This window comes from Dendrobates tinctorius, unplaced genomic scaffold, assembly GCF_039654945.1.
Source record: "Dendrobates tinctorius isolate UK_male_01 unplaced genomic scaffold, ASM3965494v1 ptg000129l, whole genome shotgun sequence".
Taxonomy (NCBI): domain Eukaryota; kingdom Metazoa; phylum Chordata; class Amphibia; order Anura; family Dendrobatidae; genus Dendrobates; species Dendrobates tinctorius.
Window position 1 is genome coordinate 44,522,797 of NW_027361797.1, and position 26,294 is coordinate 44,549,090.

Sequence of the window (26,294 nt, forward strand, 5' to 3'; positions counted from 1 at the left end):
CCAATCCGACCAAGGCATGAGTGGGCAGTCACTTGCAGCGAGAGTGGACAGACTGCATGAATGCAATTTGCACAGTAACAGTGATATGTTGAATAGATTCTCATTCTCTTTTCTCAATAGAACATTAAGATAAGAGACTGAAACTCTAGAAGGCATGTGCCTACATGTATGCAAATTGCATAAACTTGGTCACATGACTGCACACTCGTGTAGCAAATACACTGGAATTGGGACCAGGTTCAAACTGGCCCACAGGGGAATGGGTGAATCCTCCAAAGGTCTCTATGCAGATGTAGGACCCTAAACCCCTTATATGATCAGTAGATTGCAAAATTCACTTCATTCACAATGTACAGGCAAAAGTAGCATCTTCATGTACCAAACTTCCCAGTTTATTATATAGGGACACTAGCTATGAACCCGTTCTACGCCCGGGTGGCGGGCATTTTTATTGGTGTATGGTCTCCCATCCTGGTATGTGCTGCACCCCTCATCCCTATCCTGGTATATATGGTACTCTCACCCCCCAATCATGGTATGCATGGTACCCCCTTATTCATATACTAGTATTCATGGTTCCCTGATCCCCCAATCATGGTATGAATGGCACCCCCTCATTCCTATCGTGGTATGCATTGTACCCCCTCATCCCTATCGTGGTATGCATGATGCCCTCACCTCCCAATCCTGATATGCATGGTTCTCTCACCCCCCAATCCTGGTATGCATGGTCCCCTCACCCACCTATCCTGGTAGGCATGGTGCCCTCACCCCCCAATCCTAGTACGCATGGTCCTCTCATCTCCCAATCCTGGTATGCATGGTCCCCTCACCCACCTATCCTGGTATGCATGGTCCCCTCACCCCCCCTATCCTGGTATACATGGTCTTCTCACCCCCCAATCCTAGTACGCATGGTACTCTCATCCCCCAATCCTGGTATGCATGGTCCCCTCACCCCCCCCTATTCTGGTATGCATGGTCCTCTCACTCCTCAATCCTGGTATGCATGGTCCTCTCACCCCCCAATCCTGATATGCATGGTCCCCTCACTCTCCTATCCTGGTATGAATGGTCCTCTCACTCTCCTATCCTGGTATGCATGGTCCTCTCACCCCCAATCCTGGTATACATGGTGCTCTCACCCCCCTTCCCGGTATGCATAGTCCCCTCACCCCCTATCCCGGTATGCATGGTCCCCTCACCCCCCCTATCCTGGTATGAATGGTCCTCTCACTCTCCTATCCTGGTATGCATGGTCCTCTCACCCCCAATCCTGGTATACATGGTCCTCTAACCCCCCAATCCCGGTATGCATAGTCCCCTCACCCCCAATCCCGGTATGCATGGTCCCCTCACCCCCCCTATCCTGGTATGCATGGTCCCCTCACCCACCTATCCTGGTATGCATGGTCCCCTCACCCCCCCAATCCTGGTATGCATGGTCCCCTCACCCCCCTATCCTGGTATGCATGGTCCTCTCACCCCCCCCAATCCTGGTATGCATGGTCCCCTCAACCCCCTATCCTGGTATGCATGGTCCCCTCACCCTATCCTGATATGCATGGTCCTCTCACCCCCCAATCCTGGTATGCATGGTACTCTCACCTCCCAATCCTGATATTCATAGTCCCCTCACCCCCCTATCTTGGTATACTTGGTCCTCTCACCCCCCCAATACTGGTATGCATGGTCCTCTCACCCCCCAATCCCGGTATGCATGGTCCTCTCACCCCCCAGTCCTGGTATGCATGGTTCCCTCACCCACCTATCCTGGTATGCATGGTCCTCTCACCCACCTATCCTGGTATGCATGGTCCTCTCACCCCCCATCCTGGAATGCATGGTCCCTTCATCCCCCTATCCTGATATGCATGGTCCTCTCACCCACCTATCCTGATATGGATGGTCCCCTCCCCCCCCCCCCATTCCTGGTATGCATGGTACTCTCACCCCCCAATCCTGGTATGCATGGCCCCCTCATTCCCCAATCCTGGTATGCATGGTACTCTCACCCCCCAATCCTGGTATGCATAGTCCCCTCACCCCCTATCCTGGTATACATGGTCCTCTCACCCCCCAATACTGGTATGCATGGTCCCCTCACCCCCTATCCTGGTATACATGGTCCTCTCACCCCCCAATACTGGTATGCATGGTCCTCTCACCCCCCAATCCCGGTAAGCATGGTCCTCTAACCCCCCAATCCTGGTATGCATGGTTCCCTCACCCCCGTATCCTGGTATGCATGGTCCCTTCACCCCTCTATCCTGGTATGCATGGTCCTCTCACCTCCCAATCCTGGAATGCATGGTCCATTCACCCCCTATCCTGGAATGCATGGTCCTATCACCCCTCTATCCTGGTATGCATAGCGCACTCACCCCCCAATTGTGGTATGCATGATCCTCTCACCCCCCCAATCCTGATATGCATGGTCCTCTCAACCACCTATCCTGGTATGCATGGTCCTCTCACCCCCCATCCTGTTATGCATGGTCCTTTCACCTCCCTATCCTGATATGCATGGTCCTCTCACCCACCTATCCTGATATGGATGGTCCCCTCACCCCCCAATCCTGGTATGCATGGTACTCTCACCCCACAATCCTGGTATGCATGGTCCCCTCACCCACATATCCTGGTATGCATGGTCCCCTCACCCCCCTATCCTGGTATGCATGGTCCTCTCACCCCCAATCCTGGTATGCATGGTACTGTCACCCCCCAATCCTGGAATGCATGGTCCCTTCACCCCCCAATCCTGGAATGCATGGTCCCTTCACCCCCCTATCCTGGTATGCATGGTCCTCTCACCCACCTATCCTGGTATGGATGGTCCCCTCACCCCCCAATCCTGGTATGCATGGTCCCCTCACCCACATATCCTGGTATGCATGGTCCCCTCAGCCCCCTATCCTGGTATGCATGGTCCCCTCAGCCCCCTATCCTGGTATGCTTGGTCCTCTCACCCCCCAATCCTGGTATGCATGGTACTGTCACCCCCCAATCCTGGAATGCATGGTCCCTTCACCCCCCCTATCCTGGTATGCATGGTCCTCTCACCCACCTATCCTGGTAAGGATGGTCCCCTCACCCCCCATCCTGGTATGCATGGTACCCTCACCCCCAATCCTGTTATGCATGGTCCACTCACCCCCCTATCCTGGCATGCATGGTCCACTCACCCCCCTATCCTGGCATGCATGGCCACCTCACCCCCCTATCCTGGTATGCATGGCCCCCTCACCCACCAATCCCGGTGTGCATGGTCTTCTCACCTCCCAATCCTGGTATGCATTGTCCTCTCACCCACCTATCCTGGTATGCATGGTCCCCTCACCCCCCTATCCTGGTATGCATGGCCCTCTCACCCCCCAATCCTGCTATGCATGGCCCTTTCACCCTCCAATCCTGGTTTGCATGGTCCTCTCACCCCCTTATCCTGATATGCATGGTCCTCTCACCCCCCAATCCTGGTATGGATGGTCCTCTCACCCGCCTATCCTGGTATGCATGGTCCTCTCACCCTCCCAATCCTGGTATGCATGGTCCTCTCACCCACTTATCCTGGTATGCATTGTCCCCTCACTCTCACCCACCTATCCTGGTATGCATGGTCCCCTCACCCCCCAATCCTGGTGTGCATGGTCCTCTCACCCCCCTATCCTGGTATGCATGGTCTTCTCAACCCCTATCCTGGTATGCATGGTCCTCTCACCCCCCAATCCTGGTGTGGATGGTCCTCTCACCCCCCAATCCTGGTATGCATGGTCCTCTCACCCCCCAATCCTGCTATGCATGGTCCTCTTTCCCCCCAATCCTGTTATGCATTGTCCTCTCACCCATCTATCCTGGTATGCATGGTCCCCTCACCCCCCAATCCTGGTATGCATGGCCCTCTCACCCCCCAATCCTGGTAGGCATGGTCCTCTCACCCCCCTATCCTCCTATGCATGGTCCTCTTACCCCCCAATCCTGGTATGCATGGTCCTCTTACCCCCCAATCCTGGTATGCATGGTCCTCTCACCCACCTATCCTGTTATGCATGGTCCCCTCACCCCCCAATCCTGGTATGCATGGCCCTCTCACCCCCCTATCCTGGCATGCATGACCCTCTCACCCCCCAATCCTTGTTTGCATGGTCCTCTCACCCCCCCAATTCTGATATGCATGGTCCACTCACCCCCCTATCCTGGTATGCATGGCCCTCTCACCCCCCAATCCTGGTATGCATGGTCCCCTCACCTCCCTATCCTGATGTGCATGGTTCTCTCACACCCTATCCTGGTATGCATGGTCCCCCTCATCCCCCCAATCTTGGCATGCATGGTCCCCTCACCCCCCTATCCTGGTATGCATGGTCCCCTCACCCCCCAATCCTGGTATGCATGGTCCCCTCACACCCCTATCCTGGTGTGCATTGTTCTCTCACTCCCCTATCCTGGTATGCATGGTCCACTCACCCCCCAATCATGGTATGCATGGTCCTCTCACCCCCCAATCCTGATATGCATGTCCCTCTCACCCCCCAGTCCTGGTACGCCTGGCCCTCTCACCCCCCAATTCTGATACGCATGGTCCACTCACCCCCCTATCCTGGTATGCATGGCCCCCTCACCCCTCAATCCTGGTACGCAATGTCCCCTCACCCCCCTATCCTGGTGTGCATGGTTCTCTCACCCCCTATCCTGGTATGCATGGTCCTCTCACCCCCCAATCCTGGTATGCATGGCCCCCTCACCCCCCTATGCTGGTATGCATGGCCCCCTCACCCACCAATCCTGGTATGCATGGTCTTCTCACCCCCAATCCTGGTATGCATGGTCCTCTCACCCCCCTATCCTGGTATGCATGGTCCCCTCACGCCCCAATCCTGGTATGCATAGTCCTCTCACCCCCCTATGCTTGTATGCATGGTCCCCTCATCCCCCCAGTCCTGGTATGCATTGTCCCCTCAACTCCCTATCCTGGTATGCATGGTCACCTCACCCCCCTTTTGTGGTATGCATGGTCCCCTCACCCCCCTTTCATGGTATGCATGATCCCTTCACCCCCTTTCATGGTATGCATGGTCCCCTCACCCCCCAATCCTGGTATGCATGGTCCTCTCAACCCCCAATCCTGGTATGCATGGTCCTCTCACCTCCCAATCCTGGTATGCATGGTCCTCTCACCCCCCTATCCTGGTATGCATGGCCCTCTCACCCACCAATCCTGGTATGCATGGCCTTCTCACCTCCCAATCCTGATATGCGTGGTCCTCTACCCCCTATCCTGGTATGCATGGCCCTCCACCCCCAATCCTGGTATGCATGGTCCCCTCACCCCCCAATCTTGGCATGCATGGTCCCCTCACCCCCCTATCCTGGTGTGCATAGTTCTCTCACCCCCTATCCTGGTGTGCATAGTTCTCTCACCCCCTATCCTGGTGTGCATAGTTCTCTCACTCCCCTATCCTGGTATGCATGGTCCCCTCCCCCCCCTATCTTGGTATGCATGGCCCCCTCACCCAACAATCCTGGTATGCATGGTCTTCTCAGCCCCCAATCCTGGTATGCATGGTCCCCTCACCCCCCAATCCTGGTATGCATGGTCCCCTCAACCCCCTATCCTGATATGTATGGCCCTCTCACCCCCCAATCCAGGTATGCATGGTCCTCTCACCCCCTCAATCCAGGTATGCATGGTCCTCTCACCCCCCAATCCTGGTATGGATGGTCCTCTCACCCCCCCAATCCTGGTATGCATGGTCCTCTCACCCCCCAATCCTGGTATGCATGGTCCTCTCACCCCGCAATCCTGGTATCGATGGTCCTCTCACCCCCCAATCCTGGTATGCATGGTCCTCTCACCCCCCTATCCTGGTATGCATGGTCCTCTCACCCCCCAATCCCGGTATGCATGCTCCCCTCATCCCCCAATCCTGTTATGCATGGTCTTCTCATCCCCCTATCCTGGTATGCATGGTCCTCTCACCCCTCAAAACTGGTATGCATGGTCCTCTCACCCCCCAATCCTGGTATGCATGGTCCTCTCACCCCCGAATCCTGATATGCATGGCCCTATCACCACCCAATCCTGGTATACATGGCCCGCTCACCCCCCTATCCTGGTATGCATGGCCCTCTCACCCCCCAATCCTGGTATGCATGGTCCCCTCACGCCCCCTATCCTGGTGTGCATGGTTCTCTCAGCCTCTATCGTGGTATTCATGGTCCCTTCACCCCCAATCCTGGTATGCCTGGTCCTTTCACCCCCCAATCCTGGTATGCATGGCTCCCTCACCCTCCTATCCTGGTATGCATGGCCCCCTCACCCACCAATCCTGGTATGCATGGTCTTCTCACCCCCCAATCCTGGTATGCATGGTCCTCTCACCCTTCTATCCTGGTATGCATGGTCCCCTCACCCCCCAATCCTGGTATGCATGGTCCTCTCACTCCCCTATCTTGCTATGCATGGTCCCCTCACCTCCCCAGTCCTGGTATGCATGGCCCCCTCAACCTCCTATCCTGGTATGCATGGTCACCTCAACCCCCTTTTGTGGTATGCATAGTCTCCTCACCCCCCTTTTGTGGTATGCATGGTCCCTTCACCCCCCTTTTCATGGTATGCATGGTCCCCTCACCCACCAATTCTGATATGAATGGTTCCCCTCACCCCTATTAAACAGCACACATTTAAAAAAAAACATTTATACTCTCCTTTCTTCCCTGTGTCCAGCACTGTCCTGTTCTAAGCGTGTGTCTTCAAGAAAATGGCGGCAGCAAGCGAGGACTGCGCAGGTGCCGATTCATGTCTGAAGTGGGCGTGTTGTGGTGCTGGACTCAGCGCCTGCGCAGTCCTTGCTTTCCGATGCCATGTTCTTTAAGACACACTGCAGTGTGTCTTCAAGAAAATGGCGGCAAAAGGCGCGGCATGCGCAGGCGCCGATTCCGGCACTACAACTCGCCCACTCCAGACATCACCTGAAGACGCAAGACCCCGCCGGCAACAGCAACACCAGGTTCGGTCAGGTGTTGTGGAGATTGCGCTATGCGTTCAGTGCTTATGCATACCACGATCTCCTGAGGGGATGCGTCACTCTGTGGGGGATGCGTCACTCTGGGTCCAGACTGCGCAGTCGCGTCGTGCAAGTGCAGTCTACAAAGGCTTCAGACAGAGTGACGCTCCCCCGGTTATATTATAGATACTGGCAACAAAAATACCTCAAACATGATATGGCGTGATGGAGATGGGGAAAAGCAACCCAAACACCAGCGCCAATTTGCACAAGCTCAAAAACCAATGGAAAACAGGAGAAAAATACGAGCATGCGATAAATAGCATATAAAATGATCAAATTTTATTAGAGTAAAGTATTACAGGTAACAAGTATATAACAGTGTGCTCATACAGACAAAGACAGACAGTATCCACCCAAAATACCCTATTCCTCCATAAGATGGAAAACTTAGCCCCAGAGCGTATCCCCATGAGGATCCATGCTCCACTGTAGTGAGGTAAAGGAATCGCCCTGACTAAAAATCCCAGATTGAAGTATCATAACGTTGCAGTGAGGGAGGGTGTCAATATTATATAATAGCCTACCGCAAATTGTAACAAGGTGGCATGGAGTAAAAAGGACCACCGGAGAGCTTACCGGGACGAGGAGGAAAAGAGGGAACCAGGCTGTGCCACCCCCGACGCGCGTTTCAAGCTGCTTTCTCAAGAGGGATATGGTAAGAGGTCCAAACAGGACCTTAAAATAGCCCCTGAACTTGGTAATGTGACCCAAATTAGCCAGTGGTAAAGGCGCTCTTGGCTCATGCGCCCTAGCCTCCGCAGTTCCTACAGAGCACTACAGGCATCATGTGCTAGTGCGCACGCGCCGGGCAAAACCCGGGCGCGCGCACAGCACATAAAGATGCCGTGTGCAGAGTGGAGCCTCAGAACGCAATGAGCGATGCGCACGGCCATATACCAAGGAATTAAGATAATAACAAGGAAGGAAATTCCTGTTAAAGGAAAAATCAATGCAGCAATACTAAATATTTAGAGTAAGAGTACATAACACATCTAAAGTGCCACAGGTTTAATATACATCTGAGTTCATTTAAAAAGACCGCCAAGTGTAAATAGCATAGTGCTGTCTAAAAATACATAGGACGGTATAACATATTAAAGATACATATATATATATATATATATATATAATAAAGCGTTGTCAAAAAGGCATACAATAATAATAAGACAAATACGGGTATCCAATAGGCGCTGCAAGTGCTTGATAGTAGTAGTCCAATCATATAATAAGATCACATCAAGATCCAAAGGCAGGGGAAATACTGTAGGTGACCGCAAAAAATCGATGTCGGAATTTTGTCCGTCTGGACCCCACAAAACGATTCCCCTTTCCAGATATTGAGAGAGCCAAAATTTGAGCTCGATCAAACGACGTTAACCCGTGCCGCTCGTCGCTCAAAGTTTGAAAAAATCCAAATTGAGGTATTTTAAGATTTAGGTATTTTGCATAGTCTGTTAGAATATAAAGAATGTGACAACAACATTGCAGAAATAGCCCTGACCAAATTTTCGAACCATTTGTGGTATTTGAATGCAGAGTTGGTGGGATTATTGTTTTTTGATCCCACCATTAAAGACAATGAAAAGTTGTTAATGGCTAATAACTTGCTCAGTAGCACAGATGAACCATCAGAGCACGCTAGGGTTGTAAATCCAAAAGTTAGGAAAGAAAAATTAAAAGAGGTAGGAAGTAACCGACTTTAACGACCTTCTGACAAAAGATGAAGAACAAAAGCAATATGTCCTGCAAGTTGTAAGCAAATGCCGAGCATTATATTCTGACGTTTCAAAAACTACTTTAACAAAAGCTCTAGAATAGATTAGATAACTATGTAAAATTATCAACTCATGTGGGTTAGCGTGCTCTGATGGTTCATCTGTGCTACTGAGCAATTTATTAGCCATTAACAACTTTTCATTGTCTGTAATGGTGGGATCAAAAAACGATAATCCCACCAACTCTGCATTCAAATACCACAAATGGTTCGAAAATTTGGTCAGGGCTATTTCTGCAATGTTGTTGTCACATTCTTTATAGTCTAACAGACTGCAAAATACCTAAATCTTAAAATACCTCAATTTGGATTTTTTCAAACTTTGAGCAACGAGCGGCACGGGTTAACGTCGTTTGATCGAGCTGAAATTTTGGCTATCTCAATATCTGGAAAGGGGAATCGTTTTGTGGGGTCCAGATGAACAAGATTCCGACATTTTTTCCCCCCCATATGAGATCCGGTCACCCTACTGTACACTAAAGAAATATACACAAAAACAAAAAAAGTTAAAAACAATGAAATGAAATTAAAAACAATAAAAACAAAAAGGCCGCCATGGAATTAATAGGAAGATACAGGGATTTAGGAAGGCACAAAAAAGGAAAATCCAACAGGATTTTTATCTTCTTTTAGGAATGCACAGGAAAAGGGGAAGAAAAACCCCAGTTAATGTACTGGCAAACAGAGGCGGAGACCAACAAGAGAATACATAAATGTAATGGGTATATATGGCCAGACTATAAGAAAGAAGTGAAACTTAAATGTTCATTGAGTCCCCTCGGGGTCATAGTGTCTAGCTCTACAATCCATCTCACTTCCATTTGTGCGAGAATTCTCTTGTTATCACCACCTCTGATGCCCATGTGTAATGCATCGATGTCCCTCACTTTCAATAAACTATCATCACATTGGTGCTGTAACCGGAAGTGTCGGGGAATTGTTTTTAAATCAGCCAGATCGGACACCGTCCTCGCCGTGCCAATGTCCCGCACATGCTCTCGGACCCGCACCCTCAGTTCCCTGGTGGTCAGACCAACATAGATCCTAGGGCACGGACATGTGGCATAGTAAATCACATTTGATGTACCACACGACATCCGGTTTCTTATTTTGAACTGTCTCGTGCCGTCTGAGGAACTGAAGGTGGAGCAGCGCAGGACATTGGCGCAAGCGGCACAATGCCCGCATGAAAATGACCCACTGACCGGGCCACTAGAACCGAAAAAGTTCCTAGGAGTAGGAACATAGTGGCTCCGTACCAGTAGGTCATTAAGATTTTTTGAACGGCGGGGTGTCATAGATGGAGAGCTCCCCAAGGCAGCCCTCAGGGAGGGATCTGTCTCCAGTATGGACCAGTGTTCACGCAAGATAGTGCGCATATTGTGCCACTCATGATTATATGTCGAGATAAACCTAACAGGTCCATCACCGACTGAACCTCCACCCTTCTGGACCGGATGTAAAAGACTGCCACGCGGAGTACGTCTCGCCCTGTTATAACCAGCTTTAATACACCTGCGACTATAGCCCCTAGTTAGGAAACGATCTGTCAAATCCCGGGCCTGTCTCTCAAATCGATCATCAGTGGAACAAATGCGTCGCATGCGGAGAAACTGTCCGACCAGGATGGCCCTCACAGTGGCAAAGTCATGAGCGGACGTGGCATGCAGTAGGGAATTGACAGACGTGGGCTTTCTGAATACATCCGTCTGGATGCGTCGGTCAGTGTCGACCTCCAGACGGACGTCCAGGAAGTCCACGCATGTGTCATCAAATGAGTATGTTAAACGGATGTTACTAGCATGTACATTCAACGATTTCATGAAATCCCCGAGCTGGTCGACCGACCCATTCCACAGAAATAACACATCACAAAATTTGTGAATGAGGGTAATGTAATATTTTCATACAACTGAAGAGGGCCCCCATTGCAAAAAAAAAAAATCCTTAAAAGTGTATACTGTACTTTTGGCAATTATATGACTGATATCCTTGTATTTTTCACCAGTTTTTATCTTTGCATACTCTGATTTCAGTTGTCTCTAGCTACTGTAATGTCTCCCGTTCATTATTTTCTTATGTAGCACTCAGGCAAAGGCAGCAGTATTATGGAGAAAAATATACAGCAGTGTAGGAGAGATTATGCAGTGCAGTATTGAGCAGGGTAGCTGTGCTTACACCACTGGGATGATAAGCTAAAACTAGAAAATTGCAGAATCATCTCTTTTTTTTTTTTTTTGCCTGTGTCTCACTGTGCTCCTCTTTCCCACCTCCTCACTCCTCAGACTTTAATTGATGAAGCAATCTGTTAATTAAGGGAACATTTTTTATTTTTCATTCCACTATAACTTATGTACTATATAAATGTATATACAAATGTTTTAAAAAGACGCAAGAAATAAAAATAATGAAAAAGCTAGGAAAAAAGCTGTAATTGAATTTGTTTACCTTATGGTTAGTATTCTGAAGTTATATTAAAACTGATTTTTTTTTTTTTTTTTTTTTTTTTTTTTTTATAAAAGAGGACATCTCATTTAAGACCAACGTATTCTTTCAGAAAGTTAATCTCACCAACATGTCTGAGGCTCAAATCACGAAGGTTTTTAACATCCTGGACAGAGACAATGATGGAATATTGCTGGAAGAAGAAGTCTCGTAAGGATATAGCTTAATTAATTTATTATGCTTTCCTTATCTAACACCATAATACCGTGCAGTGCTTTACAGACATTATCGTGGCTCTATGCATATCAAATGTAAGGGTTGAGGGTCACTTGGGTAATAGTGATCACAAAGTAATAAGTTTTCATGTATCCTTTAATGAGATGTGTAGTAGAGGGGTTACAAGGACACTAAACTTCAGGAAAGCAAATTTCCAATGGATGAGAGATGATCTTGGTGCAATTAACTGGGACGATATCCTGAGACATAAAAATACACAAAGAAAATGGGAGACGTTTATTAACATCCTGAATAGGACCTGTGCACAATATATACCGTATGGGAATAAACATGCGAGAAATAGGAGGAAACCACTATGGCTAAATAGTGCTGTAAGGGGCGCAATAAGTGACAAAAATAAAGCATTTAGAGAATTAAAGCAAGTAGGTAGTGATGAGGCATTAACTAAATACAGAAGATTAATTAAATTCTGTAAAAAGCAAATCAAGACAGCAAAGATTGAGACGGAGAGACTCATTGCCAGAGAAAGTAAAAATAATCCCAAAATATTCTTTAACTACATAAATAGTAAGAAACTAAAAAATGATAGTGTTGGCCCCCTTAAAAATAGTCTGGGTGAAATGGTGGATGAGGATGAGGAAAAAGCCAATATGCTAAATGACTTTTTTTCAACAGTATTTACACAAGAAAATCCCATGACGGATAACATGATCAGGGATAACAAAAATTCTCCATTAAATGTCACCTGCTTAACTCAGCAGGGAGTAGGGCGGTGTCTAATAATCACTAAAATTGACAAATCCCCGGGCCCGGATGGGATACACCCCCGAGAACTGCAGGAATTAAGTACAGTCATAGACCATTATTTTTATTCTTTAAAGATTCAATAATAACAGGGTCTGTACCACAGGACTGGCGTATAGCAAATGTGGTGCCAATATTCAAAAGGGGGACAAAAACTGAACTTGGAAATTATAGGCCAGTAAGTTTAACCTCAACTGTGGGTAAAATCCTGGAGGGTTTTCTAAGAGATACTATACTGGAGTATCTGAAGAAGAATAACCTCATGACCCAATATCAACATGGGTTTACAAGGGACCGTTCCTGTCTGACTAATCTGATAAGATTCTATGAAGAAGTAAGTTCTGGACTGGACCAAGGGAATGCAGTGGATGTGGTGTACATGGACTTTTCAAAAGCTTTTGATACGGTGCCACACAAAAGGTTGATACATAAAATGAGAACAATGGGGATAGGGGAAAATATGTGTAAGTGGGTTAAGAGCTGGCTCAGGGATAGGAAACAAGGGGTGGTTATTAATGGAGCACACTCGGTCTTGGTCACGGTTAGCAGTGGGGTACCACAGGGGTCAGTATTGGGCCCGCTTCGTTTTAACATATTTATTAATGACCTTGTAGGGGGCATAGAGAGTAGAATTTCAATATTTGCAGATGACACTAAACTCTGCAGGGTTATCAATACAGAGGAGGACAATTTTATATTACCGGAGGATTTATGTAAACTAGAAGCTTGAGCTGATAAATGGCAAATGAGCTTTAATGGGGATAAATGTAAGGTCATGCACTTGGGTAGAACAAATAAGATGTATAATTATGTGCTTAATTGTAAAACATTGGGGAAAACTGTCACTGAAAAAGACCTGGGTGTATGGGTGGACGACAAACTCACAATTAGTGGCCAGTGTCAGGCAGCTGCTGCAAAGGCAAATAAAATAATGGGATGCATTAAGGCTACTTTCACACATCAGGTTTTCGGCGTCAGGCGCGATCCGGCGTCGTGCCGGAATGCCGGATCCGGCAAATGTTTTGTAAAACCTGATGTGCCGGATCCGGTTTTCTGCCGGATCCGTCTTGTTCTTGACAGACAAAACCGGATCCGTCTCATCCGGTTCATCCGTTTTTCTATCCGTTTTTCGACGGATTACGCCGGATCTGGTTTTTAAAATTGACCCTTGTGGCCTTCCGAACGGGATTGGCTACTGGAAAACTATATATAGCATGTTCCTACAGCCCTTCTTTGACAGGTTGTAGAGGAGAAAGTGCAGGTTGGAGAGAAGAGCAAGTTACTGGCGAAGATGGATGTTGTCATTGGAAATATTACCACTAGAAGTTCTGTGACGGTTTCAGGGACAATTTTGCACTATACTTTGTCACCTCAAGGCAGAGTACACTGGCAGGATGACAGAGTGTGAAAGATTTGTGCCCTAACCAAACTTGTGTACCTTCTGGACCAACAGTATATACCTTTGCCAACCAAAGTTGGCTATCTTGTCATGGTCTTACTATTTTTAGCTTTAGGCCACAGGTGTGTACCTGGTTGTGTTTTATGCAAAGTATTTCACCTTTTAACAAAAGTTGTGTACATTGTTAGGAAATCACCAACAATAAACACAACTTTTCAGGTGAAATACTTTGCTTCAAACACAACCAGGAACACAACTGTGGCAAAAAGCTAAAATTTACCCACAGTTATATACCTGGTTTTGAATACCTTTTTACCTTTTAAATACCCTGTATTTAACCTTTTTTTTAAACATATTTCGCCGCAGAAAGAAATGACAGACAACCAGTGTAAACAATAATTTAACTTTTATTTAAAATATTTTTTTTTGTGTAAACTGTTTTTAAAGTTAAAAAAAACTTTTTTAATAAAGGTTTGAAACCAACCAAATGGGCATTTTTATTACAAAAAAAACATTATAACTCGGTGTAGTGTGGGGTGGAAATACTGCTGGAGGGGCTGCAGGACACTTCGACAATGGGAGTGTGGAGAGAGGACTGGGATCGTGGTGGGGAAGGAACAGTTAGAGGTGATGGTGTGGAAAAAGCTACAGAATGGGTGGACATGTGGGAGGCAGAAGAGGTGGTGGGCGGTGGAGTGGAGGGTTGGGCAGGGACTGTAGGAGCAGATGATGTTGATGGAAAGTTGTATGGGGAAGGAGTTTGGTACGAGGAAGGAGTTTGGTACGGGGAAGGAGTTTGGTACGGGGCAGGTTGCTGGAAGTGGGGAGATGTCTGGTACTGGGGAGGTTGCTGGTACTGGTGAGGTTGCTGGTATGTAATAGGAGGGGGAGGATGGAAAGTGGCTGGAGGGGGTGCAGATGTAATAGGAGGGGGAGGATGGAAAGTGGCTGGAGGGGGTGCAGATGTAATAGGAGGGGGAGGATGGAAAGTGGCTGGAGGGGGTGCAGGTGGAGGAACTACAGTGGTGGGAGGTGGAGGTTGGGAGGTAACCTGCTGTAGAGCACCGTGGCACGAATGCATTACATGCATCTGCTGGGTAGGAGATAGTGTTGCCATGCGCTCCACAACAGACCTGAAAAAGGTGTGGTTTGGCGAAGATCTTGCTTCTGAATGCATGGTTTGCAGAAGTGTCTTCACCTCCAGAATGCTGGAGTTGATCTGCTGAAAGCCTGCGGAGATTTGCTCTGACAAGACTTTTAGACAGTTCTGGAAAGATGCATTCAGATGCAAGAACTCTGGCGCATAACTCTTTTCCTGACCCCCTCTGCCGCTGCCACCCAGTACCCGCAGGTGTACTAGAGGTGGCAGGGGCAGAAGGGTGGGGTAAAGGGAAAGCGATCTCCTCACCAGCAGCTTCATGTAATGTAGGCGGCCACGATGCTCCTGTGCTGGTGGATGGGACAGATGGGTCGAATGTGTGGGAAGGCTGGGAAGGTGCAGATGTACCGGGGCGGTCGAAGTGTCCCTCGGTGCCGGTCTCCTCGGGGATCGCCTCAGAAGGGTCCAATTGTGCAGGCTCCCGAGTGCTGCTCACCGTGCTGTGGAATAAAGAGGAAAAAAAAAATTAAAATACTGACATGGTATGGCCCTGGCTGAAAAAAAAAAGTTACATCTAACATTTTTTTTCACATGTGGTGTGTAATATTTACCTTCTAGTGACCATTGTTTCCCGGAGGAACGACAGGGCTTGTGCGTACTTGTACTTGCTCCTGCGTCCTCCAGATCCACTCGGGGCCCGCATCTCATTGAACTCCTTCTTGAAACGATCCCTCACAGACCGCCACCGATTCACAATTCTGTTCCCTGAAACGAGAAAGGAGTGGTTAGTATACAACATCAGTGTTTCATAAACTCCAGTCCTCATGGTCCCCAGGGGTCATGTTTTCAGGATTTCCATAGTAAATAGAAATCCTGAACACATGATCCGTGGGGACCACGAGGACTGGAGTTCGGGAAACACTGGTTTACATCAAGCAACCGGTACTGTATATACTTACGCTCTTTAATCTGGGCCCGAACATCGAGGTCCTCCCAGCAGCCCACAAGGAGCAAACAGATTTCCTCCCAGAGTCGTCGGGTAACGATAAGGTCAGCGTGGCAGCGGTCAGCCATATTCCAGAGCGGCTCCCTTTCTCTGACGAGATCGATGAGTTGGTCCACATCGAGTCCTCCATCCTCACCGTCAGAGTCGGGAGCACGCTGTGAAGGCTGTTAAAGAAAAAGACAAAAATAACATAATTAGCCTCCACAAAAGAAATGAAATAAAAAGTGCAAAAAAACAAAGCAAAAATATTTATACTTACACGCTGGTGACCGCCGCGTTGCTGTCGCCGACGACCCTGGGAGGCACTGCGAGGACCTCTTGGCCGAGCACCAGATTGGGAAGACTAGAGAAGAAAACAAAAAATGTTATGTCTTTGGATGTAGGCATTTGTTTGCTGTGTGTGGTCTGCAGAACATTGTTTTCTATGTGTTGTGTGTAGTTTGATGTTGTGTTTCTGCGTTTGATGCAAAAAACTTACCAATTGTGAGCCCACTCCAGGTGTCTGTCCACCCCTTCCTTCTTCTTCTGGGAGCTCCTCTTCATCTTGTGAATCCTGTTTTGAAATAAAAGGCAATGAATAGACATATATTACAGAGATGATGGATTTTGGAAATAAAAACTTACCGTCAAACGCTGACGATGCGAGGGAGGGCTCCCAGAAGATGATGTGCTGTCTTCCTGGTGGCCACACTCCATGCCTGTGGGTGGTGTTCCAGCTGCTGCCATTGCTGCTGCTGCTGCTGCATCTATTGGGCGGCTGTTGAATAAAGAGAAACAAAGGGCCAATGAATATCTTGATATTCAATAGCCCTAGTTTGGAGGAATGGGGGATTTGATAATTACCGTCTCTCATCTGCTGCTGGCCTCCCCTCCTCAGCATGTTCCATTTGCTGCTCCATTTGGGGTGGTGGTGATGCTGATGGTGCTGCAGTGGTCTCCTGCCTTCTCCTGCTGCGCTTGGTTGCTTTCTTGGGTGGCATGTTGGGTGTGGCTGTGGGTCCCACTGTCTTGCTTTTATATATGTCTTGTGGGCAGAGCTACTGAGCATGCTCAGACCAAAAAAACCGGATCCGGCTTTCGCCGGATCAGGCGCATTGCGGCGCTCATAGGCTTTCATTGTGTGAAAAAGACGGACGCGCCGGATCCGGCGTGTCCGCCTTTTTCGCCGGAGACAAAAAACGTTACAGTAGCCGTTTTTTCCAGACGCCGGATCGCGACACATTGCCGGATCCGGCGAAAACCGGATGAAACGCATGGCCATCCGGCGCGATCCGGCGCAAATGCAAGTCAATGGGGGGGAAACCGGATCCGGCATTGCATTTCGCTGGATCCGGTTTCTGTCAAAAGCGCCGGATCGCGCCTGATGGCGAAAACCTGATGTGTGAAAGAGGCCTAAAAGAGGCATAGATGCTCACGAGGAAAACATAATTTTACCTTTATATAAGTCACTAGTGCGACCACACTTAGAATACTGTGTACCGTTCTGGTCTCCGGTGTATAAGAAAGACATAGCTGAACTGGATCGGGTGCAGAGAAGAGCGACCAAGGTTATTAGGGAACTAGGGGGTCTGCAATACCAAGACCGGTTATTACACTTGGGGTTATTTAGTTTGGAGAATCGAAGGCTTAGGGGTGATCTTATTACAATGTATAAATATATGTGGGGACAGTACAAAGACATTTCTAATGATCTTTTTACTCTTAGACCTGTGACGGGGACAAGGGGTCATCCTCTACGTCTGGAGGAACGAAGGTTTAAGCATACTCACAGACGCGGATTCTTTACTGTAAGAGCAGTGAGACTACGGAACTCTCTGCCATATGATGTTGTAATGAGTGATTCCCTACTAAAATTTAAGAAGGGACTGGATGCCTTTCTTGAAAACTATAATATTACATGGTATATACACTAGTTTCCTTAATATTGGGTTGATCCAGGGAGCTAGTCTGATTGCCGTATGTGGAGTTGGGAAGGAATTTTTTTCCCCAATGTGAAGCTTACTGTTTGCCATATGGGGTTTTTTTTGCCTTCCTCTGAATCAACATGTTAGGGCAGGTTAGGATAGGATATGGGTTGAACTAGATGGACTTAAAGTCTTCCTTCAACCTTAATAACTATGTTACTATGTTACTATTTGATTCTCGTAATCTAAATTATCTATTAGGGCTCATACTCACTTGCGAGAAACTCGCACGAGTCTCGCACGTCAATACCGTCGGCACTCGGATCGGAGCGTTCAGCTGCATGTATTTCTATGCAGCTGAACGCTCCGGTCCTGAGTGCCTGCACCAGTGCCGGGTATTGACGTGCGAGACTCGTCGGAGTTTCTCGCAAATGAGTATGAGCGCTTAGTCTTTAAAACATGGGAGGAAACCCATGCAAACACGGGGAGAACTTTCAAGCTTCGTGCAGATGTTGTACTTGGTTAGACTTGAGCCGAGGACCCCAGTGCTGCAAAGGGGCAGTGCTAAGCACTGAGCCTCCGTGCTCTCCAAGCTTAAAGGGAACCTATCATCATGGAAATGCAGTTTAATCTGTAGGCATCTAGGCATCATATTATAGTATAGGGGGAGCTGGGCAGATTGATGTATAGTTTTATAGGAAAGATTCAATATAACCTGTGTTTTTCATTATTTAAACCTGTAATCTTTCTGGGATTTTTGGTTCGCTGTGCAGTCCTATCAGTGATCGACAGCTTACTTTGTTTCAACAGATTTTTATTTATTTTTCCAAAAAGAAAAAAAAAAAAAAAAAAATGATTTAACAATAGCAAGCTGTGCATATGGCAAATCACTTTTATCTTTGAAGCTTATTGTTCTCTCAATATTTTACTATGCTCGAGACATATTATTTATTGCAATAGGAGAGATAGGCAGGGGAAGGGAAAGAAGGACAACAGCAAATTTTATTAAGGAGGGGAATTAGAAGGGTAAATGAATGGGTATATCCAAATCTAGGATAAAAATAGGAGTAAATGCTGTTATAGTCCAGTTTCTAAAAAACAAACAATTAAAAAAAAATAAAAATATCTGTTTAAACACTTATAAATATAGTATTACCAATTATTAATAAAAGAAAATTCACTTATACTAACCTTATATCCAGCAATAATACACGGTATATTTACATCCATTTACGTTTCTAATAATTCTACATTTAATAAAACAAACTTTTGTATTCCAAGTCTACATTCCTTTTGCAATTGTTAATTCTCCCACTGCAAAGGAGGGATCCTTGTCAACCACCCGAGGACTTCTCATACTGATTTTCTTTTTTTTTTTCCTCTTTCCCTTTCTTGTTCCTTCTCTCCTGTGATTAGAGGGGACTAGGTGAATGGGGTTGTGAATTCTTTATTCCAGTGGGCCCAATTTTTTGAATCTTTGGGAAATCTATTGTGTCTTATGGCGTGATTAATTTCGCACACATTACGTGTAGCTATTCTTTCTACGATGTCCTCTGTTTTTGGAGGATCTTTCCTTTTCCAATGGGATGCAATTAAATGATTTGTTACAATTATGATATATGAGACTATATAGATATTTTCTTTTGGTATATCATTTATCCCTATTGCTAGAATTGTTAATTATGGAGAGAGTCTTATATTATTGACAGCTTTCTTTGTATAAGTGTAAATACAGAAGTAGCTGTCAATGATCCATAGTACCAAAAATCCCAGAAAGAGCAAAAGCCTGTTTTCACCTTCCTGACCAGGCCAAACTTTTCAGTTCTGACCAGTGTCATTTTATGAGGTTATAACTCTAGAACGCTTCAACGGATCCCGCTGATTCTGAGAATGTTTTCTCGTGACTTCATAATAGTGGTAAAATTTGTTCTATAAGACTTGCATTTTTTTGTGAAAATATCAGAAATACGGCGAAAGTTTGGAATATTTAGCAGTTTTCAATCTTTTAATTTTTATACCCTTAAATCAGAGAGTTATGTCACACAAAATAGTTAATAAATAGCATTTTTTAAAGTTGACCAGCAATTTCTAATTTTTCCATCCAAATTTACAAAACAATTTTTTTTTAGGGACCACATCACATTTGAAGTGACTTTGAGGTGTCTCTATGACAGAAAATAGCCAAAATTGACACCATTCTAAAAACTGCGCTCTTAAAGGTGCTCAAAACCACATTCAAGAAGTTTATTAACCTTTCAGGTGTTTCACAGGAATTAATGGAATGTGGAAGGAAAAAATGAACATTTAACTTTTTCACAAAAATTTTACTATAGACCCAATTTTTTTTTTATTTTTGCAAAGGTAATTGATGCACAATTTCTAATGAGTACGCCAATACCCCATATGTATAGGAAAACCACTGTTTTGGTACATAGCACAGCACGAAGAAGAAGCCCCTGGTGTGCCTAAACAGTGGAAACCCTCCACAAGTGACACCATTTTGAAAACTAGACCCTTAAGGGAAGGTATCTAAATGTGTTCTGAGCACCATGAACCCCCAGGTGCTTCACAGAAGTTTCTAACGTTGAGGTGAAAATAAAAAAAAAAATCACATTTTTCACACACAAATGTGTTCTTAGCCTAAAATTTTCCATTTTCACAAGGGTAACAGTTAAAATTGCACTATACAATTTGTTGTTCAATTTTTCCTGAGCACGCCGATACCCCATATGTGGTGGAAAACCACTGTTTGGGCACACGGCAGAGCTCGGAAGGGAAGGAGCACAATTTGTATGTAGAATTTGCTGGAATTTTTAGCAGACGCCATGTCGCATTGGAGAGCCCCTGATGTGCTGAAACAGTGGAAATCCTCCAAAAGTGACACTATTTTGGAAATTATAGTCTTCAGGGAACTTATTTAAATGTGTGGTGAGCGCCATAAATCCTCAAGTGCTTCACAGAAGTTTATTATGTTGAGCCGTGAAAATAAAAAATCTCATTTCCAACAAAATTGTTTTTTAGCCCCAATTTTTAATTTTCAAAATGGTAGCAGGAACAAATGGACCCCAAAATTTGTTGTGCAATTTCTCCTGAGGACTCAGATACCCATATGTGAGGGGAAAACAACTGTTTGGGCATACGGCAGGGCTCAGAAAGGTTGCAGTGACGTTTTAGAAAGCAGATTTTAATGGAATGTTCTGCAGGTGTCATGTCGCGTTTTCAGAGCCCTGATGTGCCTAAACAGTGGAAAACCCCCACAATAGTACCCATTTTGGAAACTAGACCCCTCAAGGAACTTATCTAGATTATGAAATGAGTACCTGTGACTCAAGTCACTAATGTGACACTAGTCACTACTCACGGACAGGTCGTGAGGCAGAAGAGTCAGATTTTCCAGGGTCAATATGAAGAAAGCACATAGATAACCAAGGGAAATGGCAAAAGCGCAAGTCAAGTCACAGTCCAGGGTCAATAACAAGAGATAGCAGATCAAAAGCCAAAGGACAAGACAAAGGGATAGTCAAAACATGGTCCAAAGGGTCAGGCAGCAGAAGATCAGGACTCAGAGCAACAGAATCAGGCTAGCACTCACCAGGAAGCACAAACTACATTTGACAGGAATCAGAGGCAGACAGCTCAGTTAAGTAGCTGGGCGATCACCAGAATTTTGAACACCTGCACAAAGTCCCTCACGTCTCGATCACAGATTGGACAGCAGAGCTGTCAATCAAGGTACCGACAGCCCAGCAAGCCCATCACAGTATTGGACAGCCAAGCTGTCAATCAAGACACAGACAGCTCAGCGAGACAGTTTCCATAGAACAGCATAGCAATCATTCAGTGAGTGGAGGAATCATAACAGTACCTTGAATCCCCAGGAGCTTCACAGAAGTTAATAACATTGAGCCATAAAAATAAAAAAAATTTCCCTACAAAAATGTTCTTTTAGCCCCAATTTTGTTTATTTTCACAAGGTTAATATGTATACATGGACCCCAAAATTTGTTGTGCAATTTATTCTGAGTACATCAATACCCCATATGTGGCCAAAAACTACTTTTGAAACAAAGTGCAAAGCTCAGAAGGGAAGAAGCACCATATTGGAGTTTGGATGTTGCTGGACTGGTTTGAGAATGCCATGTCACATTGGTATAGCCCCTGAGGTGCCAGAATAGTAGAACTCCCACCATAAGTGGCCCCATTTTACAAACTACACCTCTCAATTAATTAATCTGTGGGTAAAGGGATGATATTGACACCACAGGTGTGTCACAGAAATTTATACCATTGGTGTCACGGGTTTACTTCAACAGAGAGGAGCCAGTATTGATTTTTCCTACTCCTGCACTGATTAGGAGCATTTCACCTTCATATTAAACGATGCAAGTTTATTTTTGCAGTGCAGGGTTTAATCTTCCAAGTTGAGAGCTCCTGGAAGCTTTCCTGCATTTAGGCTCTCAGCTGTTCACTGTTAGCCACTCCCATCTCCTATATAATCTCCTATATAACCCTGGCTAGAACTCATTGTCAGAGATAGCTTTTGCTGTATAGCTGGAGGTTGTTGGTGGTTATTATTTGAGAAGGCATTTGGTGGAATTATTTGTGACTGTTGCTTGGCTTTGAGTGTGTGATAATTCCCTTTCTTCTCCTACTTTGGTTTTAACCCCATCCTCCACTCCCCGGTACATTCCTCTGTGGTCTGTGTGAGCATAGTGGTATTTTGGTCTTTTTCCTTGTTCCTGTTCGTATTACCTTGTAAGTCTGGTTGGTGTATTACAGTATCCTACGTCTACCCTCTTCCCTGGGTTGGGGGTAAGGGTACAGACCGTGGACGGATTCAGGAGTTAAGGCAAGGTACGTGGCCCCGGCGTCTTCACCATCAGAAGTAATCTGGGGAATAGGGCAAGCTAGGGCGCCCCTAGCATTAGGGACAGGGAAGGAGCCCCTGGTCCTGGGATACCCATCAACAGAGATGTGACAATTGGGCTGTAAAGAAAAATAATTACATTTTTACTTTCAAAATTGTGTTTTAGACCCAGATTTTACATTTTCACATTGGGAAATGGGTAAAGATGACACCAAAATTTGTCCCACAATTTCTGCTGAATGTGGAAACACCGCATATAAGGCTGTACAGTATTGCTTAGCCATACAGCGAGACTCAGGAGGGAAGGAAAGCTATTTTCCTCCTGTAGCATAGATTTTGGTAGAAAAGTTTGCGGACTTCATATACAGAGCCCTTAAGTGCTAGAAGAGCAGAATCCCCCCTCATGTAACCCCATTTTTGGAACTTATAGCCCTTTGGGGAATTTATCTAGAGGTGTAGTGACAATTTTGACTCCATGGGTGTTTTTCAGAAACAGGCAGCAGTGGATGTTGCTGAGTGAAAATTGCAAACTGCCATTGTGGTGCCCATAGGTTGTAGTGCCCAGTACGTTGCACTCAGTGGCGTAACTACAAAGTTACGGGCCCCGGTGCAAACTTTCAAATGGGCCCCCCCATGCCAAAATACGGGCACATTTCCGCTCCGTACACCTCGTACACGCACGGCTGTGCTCCGTACACCTCGTACACACACGGCTGCGCTCCATACACCTCGTACACACGCGGCTCGGCTCCGTACACCTCGTACACATGCGGCTCCACTCCGTACAAAATTGTACACACACGGCTCCGCTACATCCACACTGTAAACCCCTCCTGACCCCACACATAAACTTTACCTCATCCAGCACCATGACAACCAGCACAGCAGAGTCCTGCAGACACGAAGCCCCTGATCATGTGACCCCTGACTCCTCCCCTCCTGTGACCTCATCACAGGTCCTGTGTGCACATTGGAGAAAACAGCCTAGCGATGGGCTGTTGTCAGTGCAGTGGGTCTCTGGGAGGGCGAGGATGGGGTGCATGGGGGGTGTGGTGGATCAGTGCAGTGCGGGACTCGGGGGGGGGGGGTCAAAAATGAGACTGTCCCGTGAGAATCGGGACAGTTGATATATGCCTGCCGGGCCCCTGACTCCCCCCTGGCCCAGTCGCAGTGGCAACTCCAGAGACCGTGGTAGTTTCGCCCCTGGTTGCACTCACCAGTATGTGGGTAGTGTCCAGCTCAGGCTTCAGGAGACACACACCCATAAATTAGGCTTCCTATCATTGCTACAGAAATGCCAAATATGTGCAATCTAAATGTGATTTAGGTACACTGTTGTGATCAGAAGTGAAGGGATTTGGGTGCACAGAATGTGATGAATTTCATTTGGGGGATGAGGGCCATTTAGCTTTGCCAGAGCCTTTGTACTATGAGTACTAACATGGAAGACCCCTATATTTCTGTTAACAGATTAGGAACCTAAGTGGGGACTTTGCTTTTCTTGTGAATTGATTTGAAGCTTTCATAGGGAACATTTTACATAACTTTAGGTATAACAGTTATCCGATGCCCTACCCTGAGTACTTACATCGGGGTTAACATCTAAATCTCCAAGTGATTTTATTCAGATGAACCCCCGAGAAATACGTTCACTATAATGAGGCAGCAGAGTTACTCTGGACTCAGCGATGTCCTTCTTTTCAGAGGTGCGCAAAACTGTGGTTGACAGTGCTTTTATGCATGCCTAAAAAGACGGACACCGCCGGATCATATGCGGCCAGACGTAGTCCACAGTGCCTGCATCTGCTTCATTATAGGGAATCTTCCGCCAGGAATTCCATCTGCATCACATTTTTCAGAGATTTATATGGAAACCCCCGTGTAAGCGCTCAGCGCAGAGCACAGCATAAGTGTGATCCCAATGATTTATGTTAAATGTTCCCTAGAAAAGCTTCAAATCAATACACACAAAAAAGCAAGTCCCCACTCTGGTCCGTCATCTGTTAATGGAAATATAGGTGTTTTCCATGTTACTGGTAGAACAAAGGCTGTGGAAAAGCTCAATTGCCCTAGGCCCCCCAAAAGAAATTCAGCAAATTCTGCACTCTTAAATCCAAATGCCCCCTCCTCTTCTGATCACCAGTGTACATAAAGCACATTTAGAGTCCACATGTTTGGCATTTCTGTAGTGATGACAGCCAGCCTAATTTATGGGTGCATGACTCCAGAAACATGAGCTGGGCACTATCATGTACTGGTGACTTCAACGTATGGGCACCACAATGGCAGTTTGCTATTTTCACTCAGCAACATCGACTGATGTTTGTTTCTGGAAAACATCCAAGGAGTCAAAATCGTCACTATGCCAGTAGATAAATTCCCAAAGGGCTACAATTTCCAAAATGGGGTTACTTGAGGAGGGATTCTGCTCTTCTAGCACTTAACCTTACTGCAATCTTTGGGAGGCAAAATGAAAAAATCAACAGCAGATGAGGAATTTGTTTAATTTATTTTTTACACGTTCCTCGTGCGGTATAAGTGATTAGACAACTTTATTCTTCGGGTCGTTTTGATTACAATGATACCAAAATAATATCTTTTTTTATGTTTGGCTGCAATCACACATGCTTGTATCACCATATTTTGATGGCTATAATTTTTCCATATTTTTGCTGACAGTCATGTGAGAGCTTGTTTTTTGCAGGATGAGATGACTTTTTTATAGGTACCATTTTGGGGCACATGATATTTTTTATCGCTTTCGATTCCGATTTTTGGGAGGCATAATTAACAAATACCAGAAAATCATGAATTTTTTTTTTTTTTTTTAAGCCCTTCCGAGTGTAGAAAAATTGATAAGGCAGCTTTATTCTTTGGATCAGTATGAATATAGTGATACCTCATTTATATCTTTTTTTTTAATATTTCTTTAATGTTTTGGCACTTTTACACAATCAAAACTATTTTATGGAAAAATAATTATTTTTGCTTCTCTTTTTTCTGAGAGCTATAATTTTTTTATTTTTCCGCTTATGAAGCTATACGGCGGCTTGATTGTTGCGGGACAAGATGACGTTTTCAGCTGTACCATTTTAATGTAGATTGGTCTTTTTTAATTGCGTTTTATTCCACTTTATGTTTGATGATATGATGATAAAGCATAGTTTTTTGCTCTTTTTTTACGATGTTCATTGAAGGGGTTAAGTAGTGGAACAGTTTTATAGTTCGGGTCGTTCTTTATTATTTCTATTTTATTTTTTATATAAATAAATGTATTCATTGGATTAATATTTTTTTGTTCTTTATTTTGTGAATTTTTTAAAATATTTTTACAATTTTTATTAACTTTTTTAAAACTTTTTTTTTACATTGTCCCAGGATGGGACAACAATTGTATAATGATATATCGCTGATCTAATACTCTGCAATGCTTCTGCACTAAACAAAGACAACTTATACGACTATCACACATGGTGCAGGTACTCACAGTGGAATACCTAGAACAATTATTATAGAAAAACCATGTGTAAGTATGTAAAGGACTGGTAAAGACCTATCATCATACTATATTGCAAGAACAGAGGAAAAAACGATGATCATTGGTCAATATTTAATCTCAATATAAACTTTATTATCGCAGTATAAAAAGAACTGGTAAGGGGGAAACAAAGAATATCACCATAATCACA

General features: G+C 45.6%; 1 protein-coding gene across 1 annotated transcript in view; it reads left to right on the forward strand.

Moving 5' to 3' along the window:
- Nucleotides 1-26,294, forward strand: part of LOC141047780 (parvalbumin beta-like) — a 141,362-nt gene that overhangs the window by 72,856 nt on the left and 42,212 nt on the right. The window contains exon 3 of the mRNA XM_073543068.1: nucleotides 11,367-11,499. Coding sequence (XP_073399169.1) covers nucleotides 11,367-11,499 — 133 coding nt within the window. The remainder of the gene's footprint in view (nucleotides 1-11,366; nucleotides 11,500-26,294) is intronic.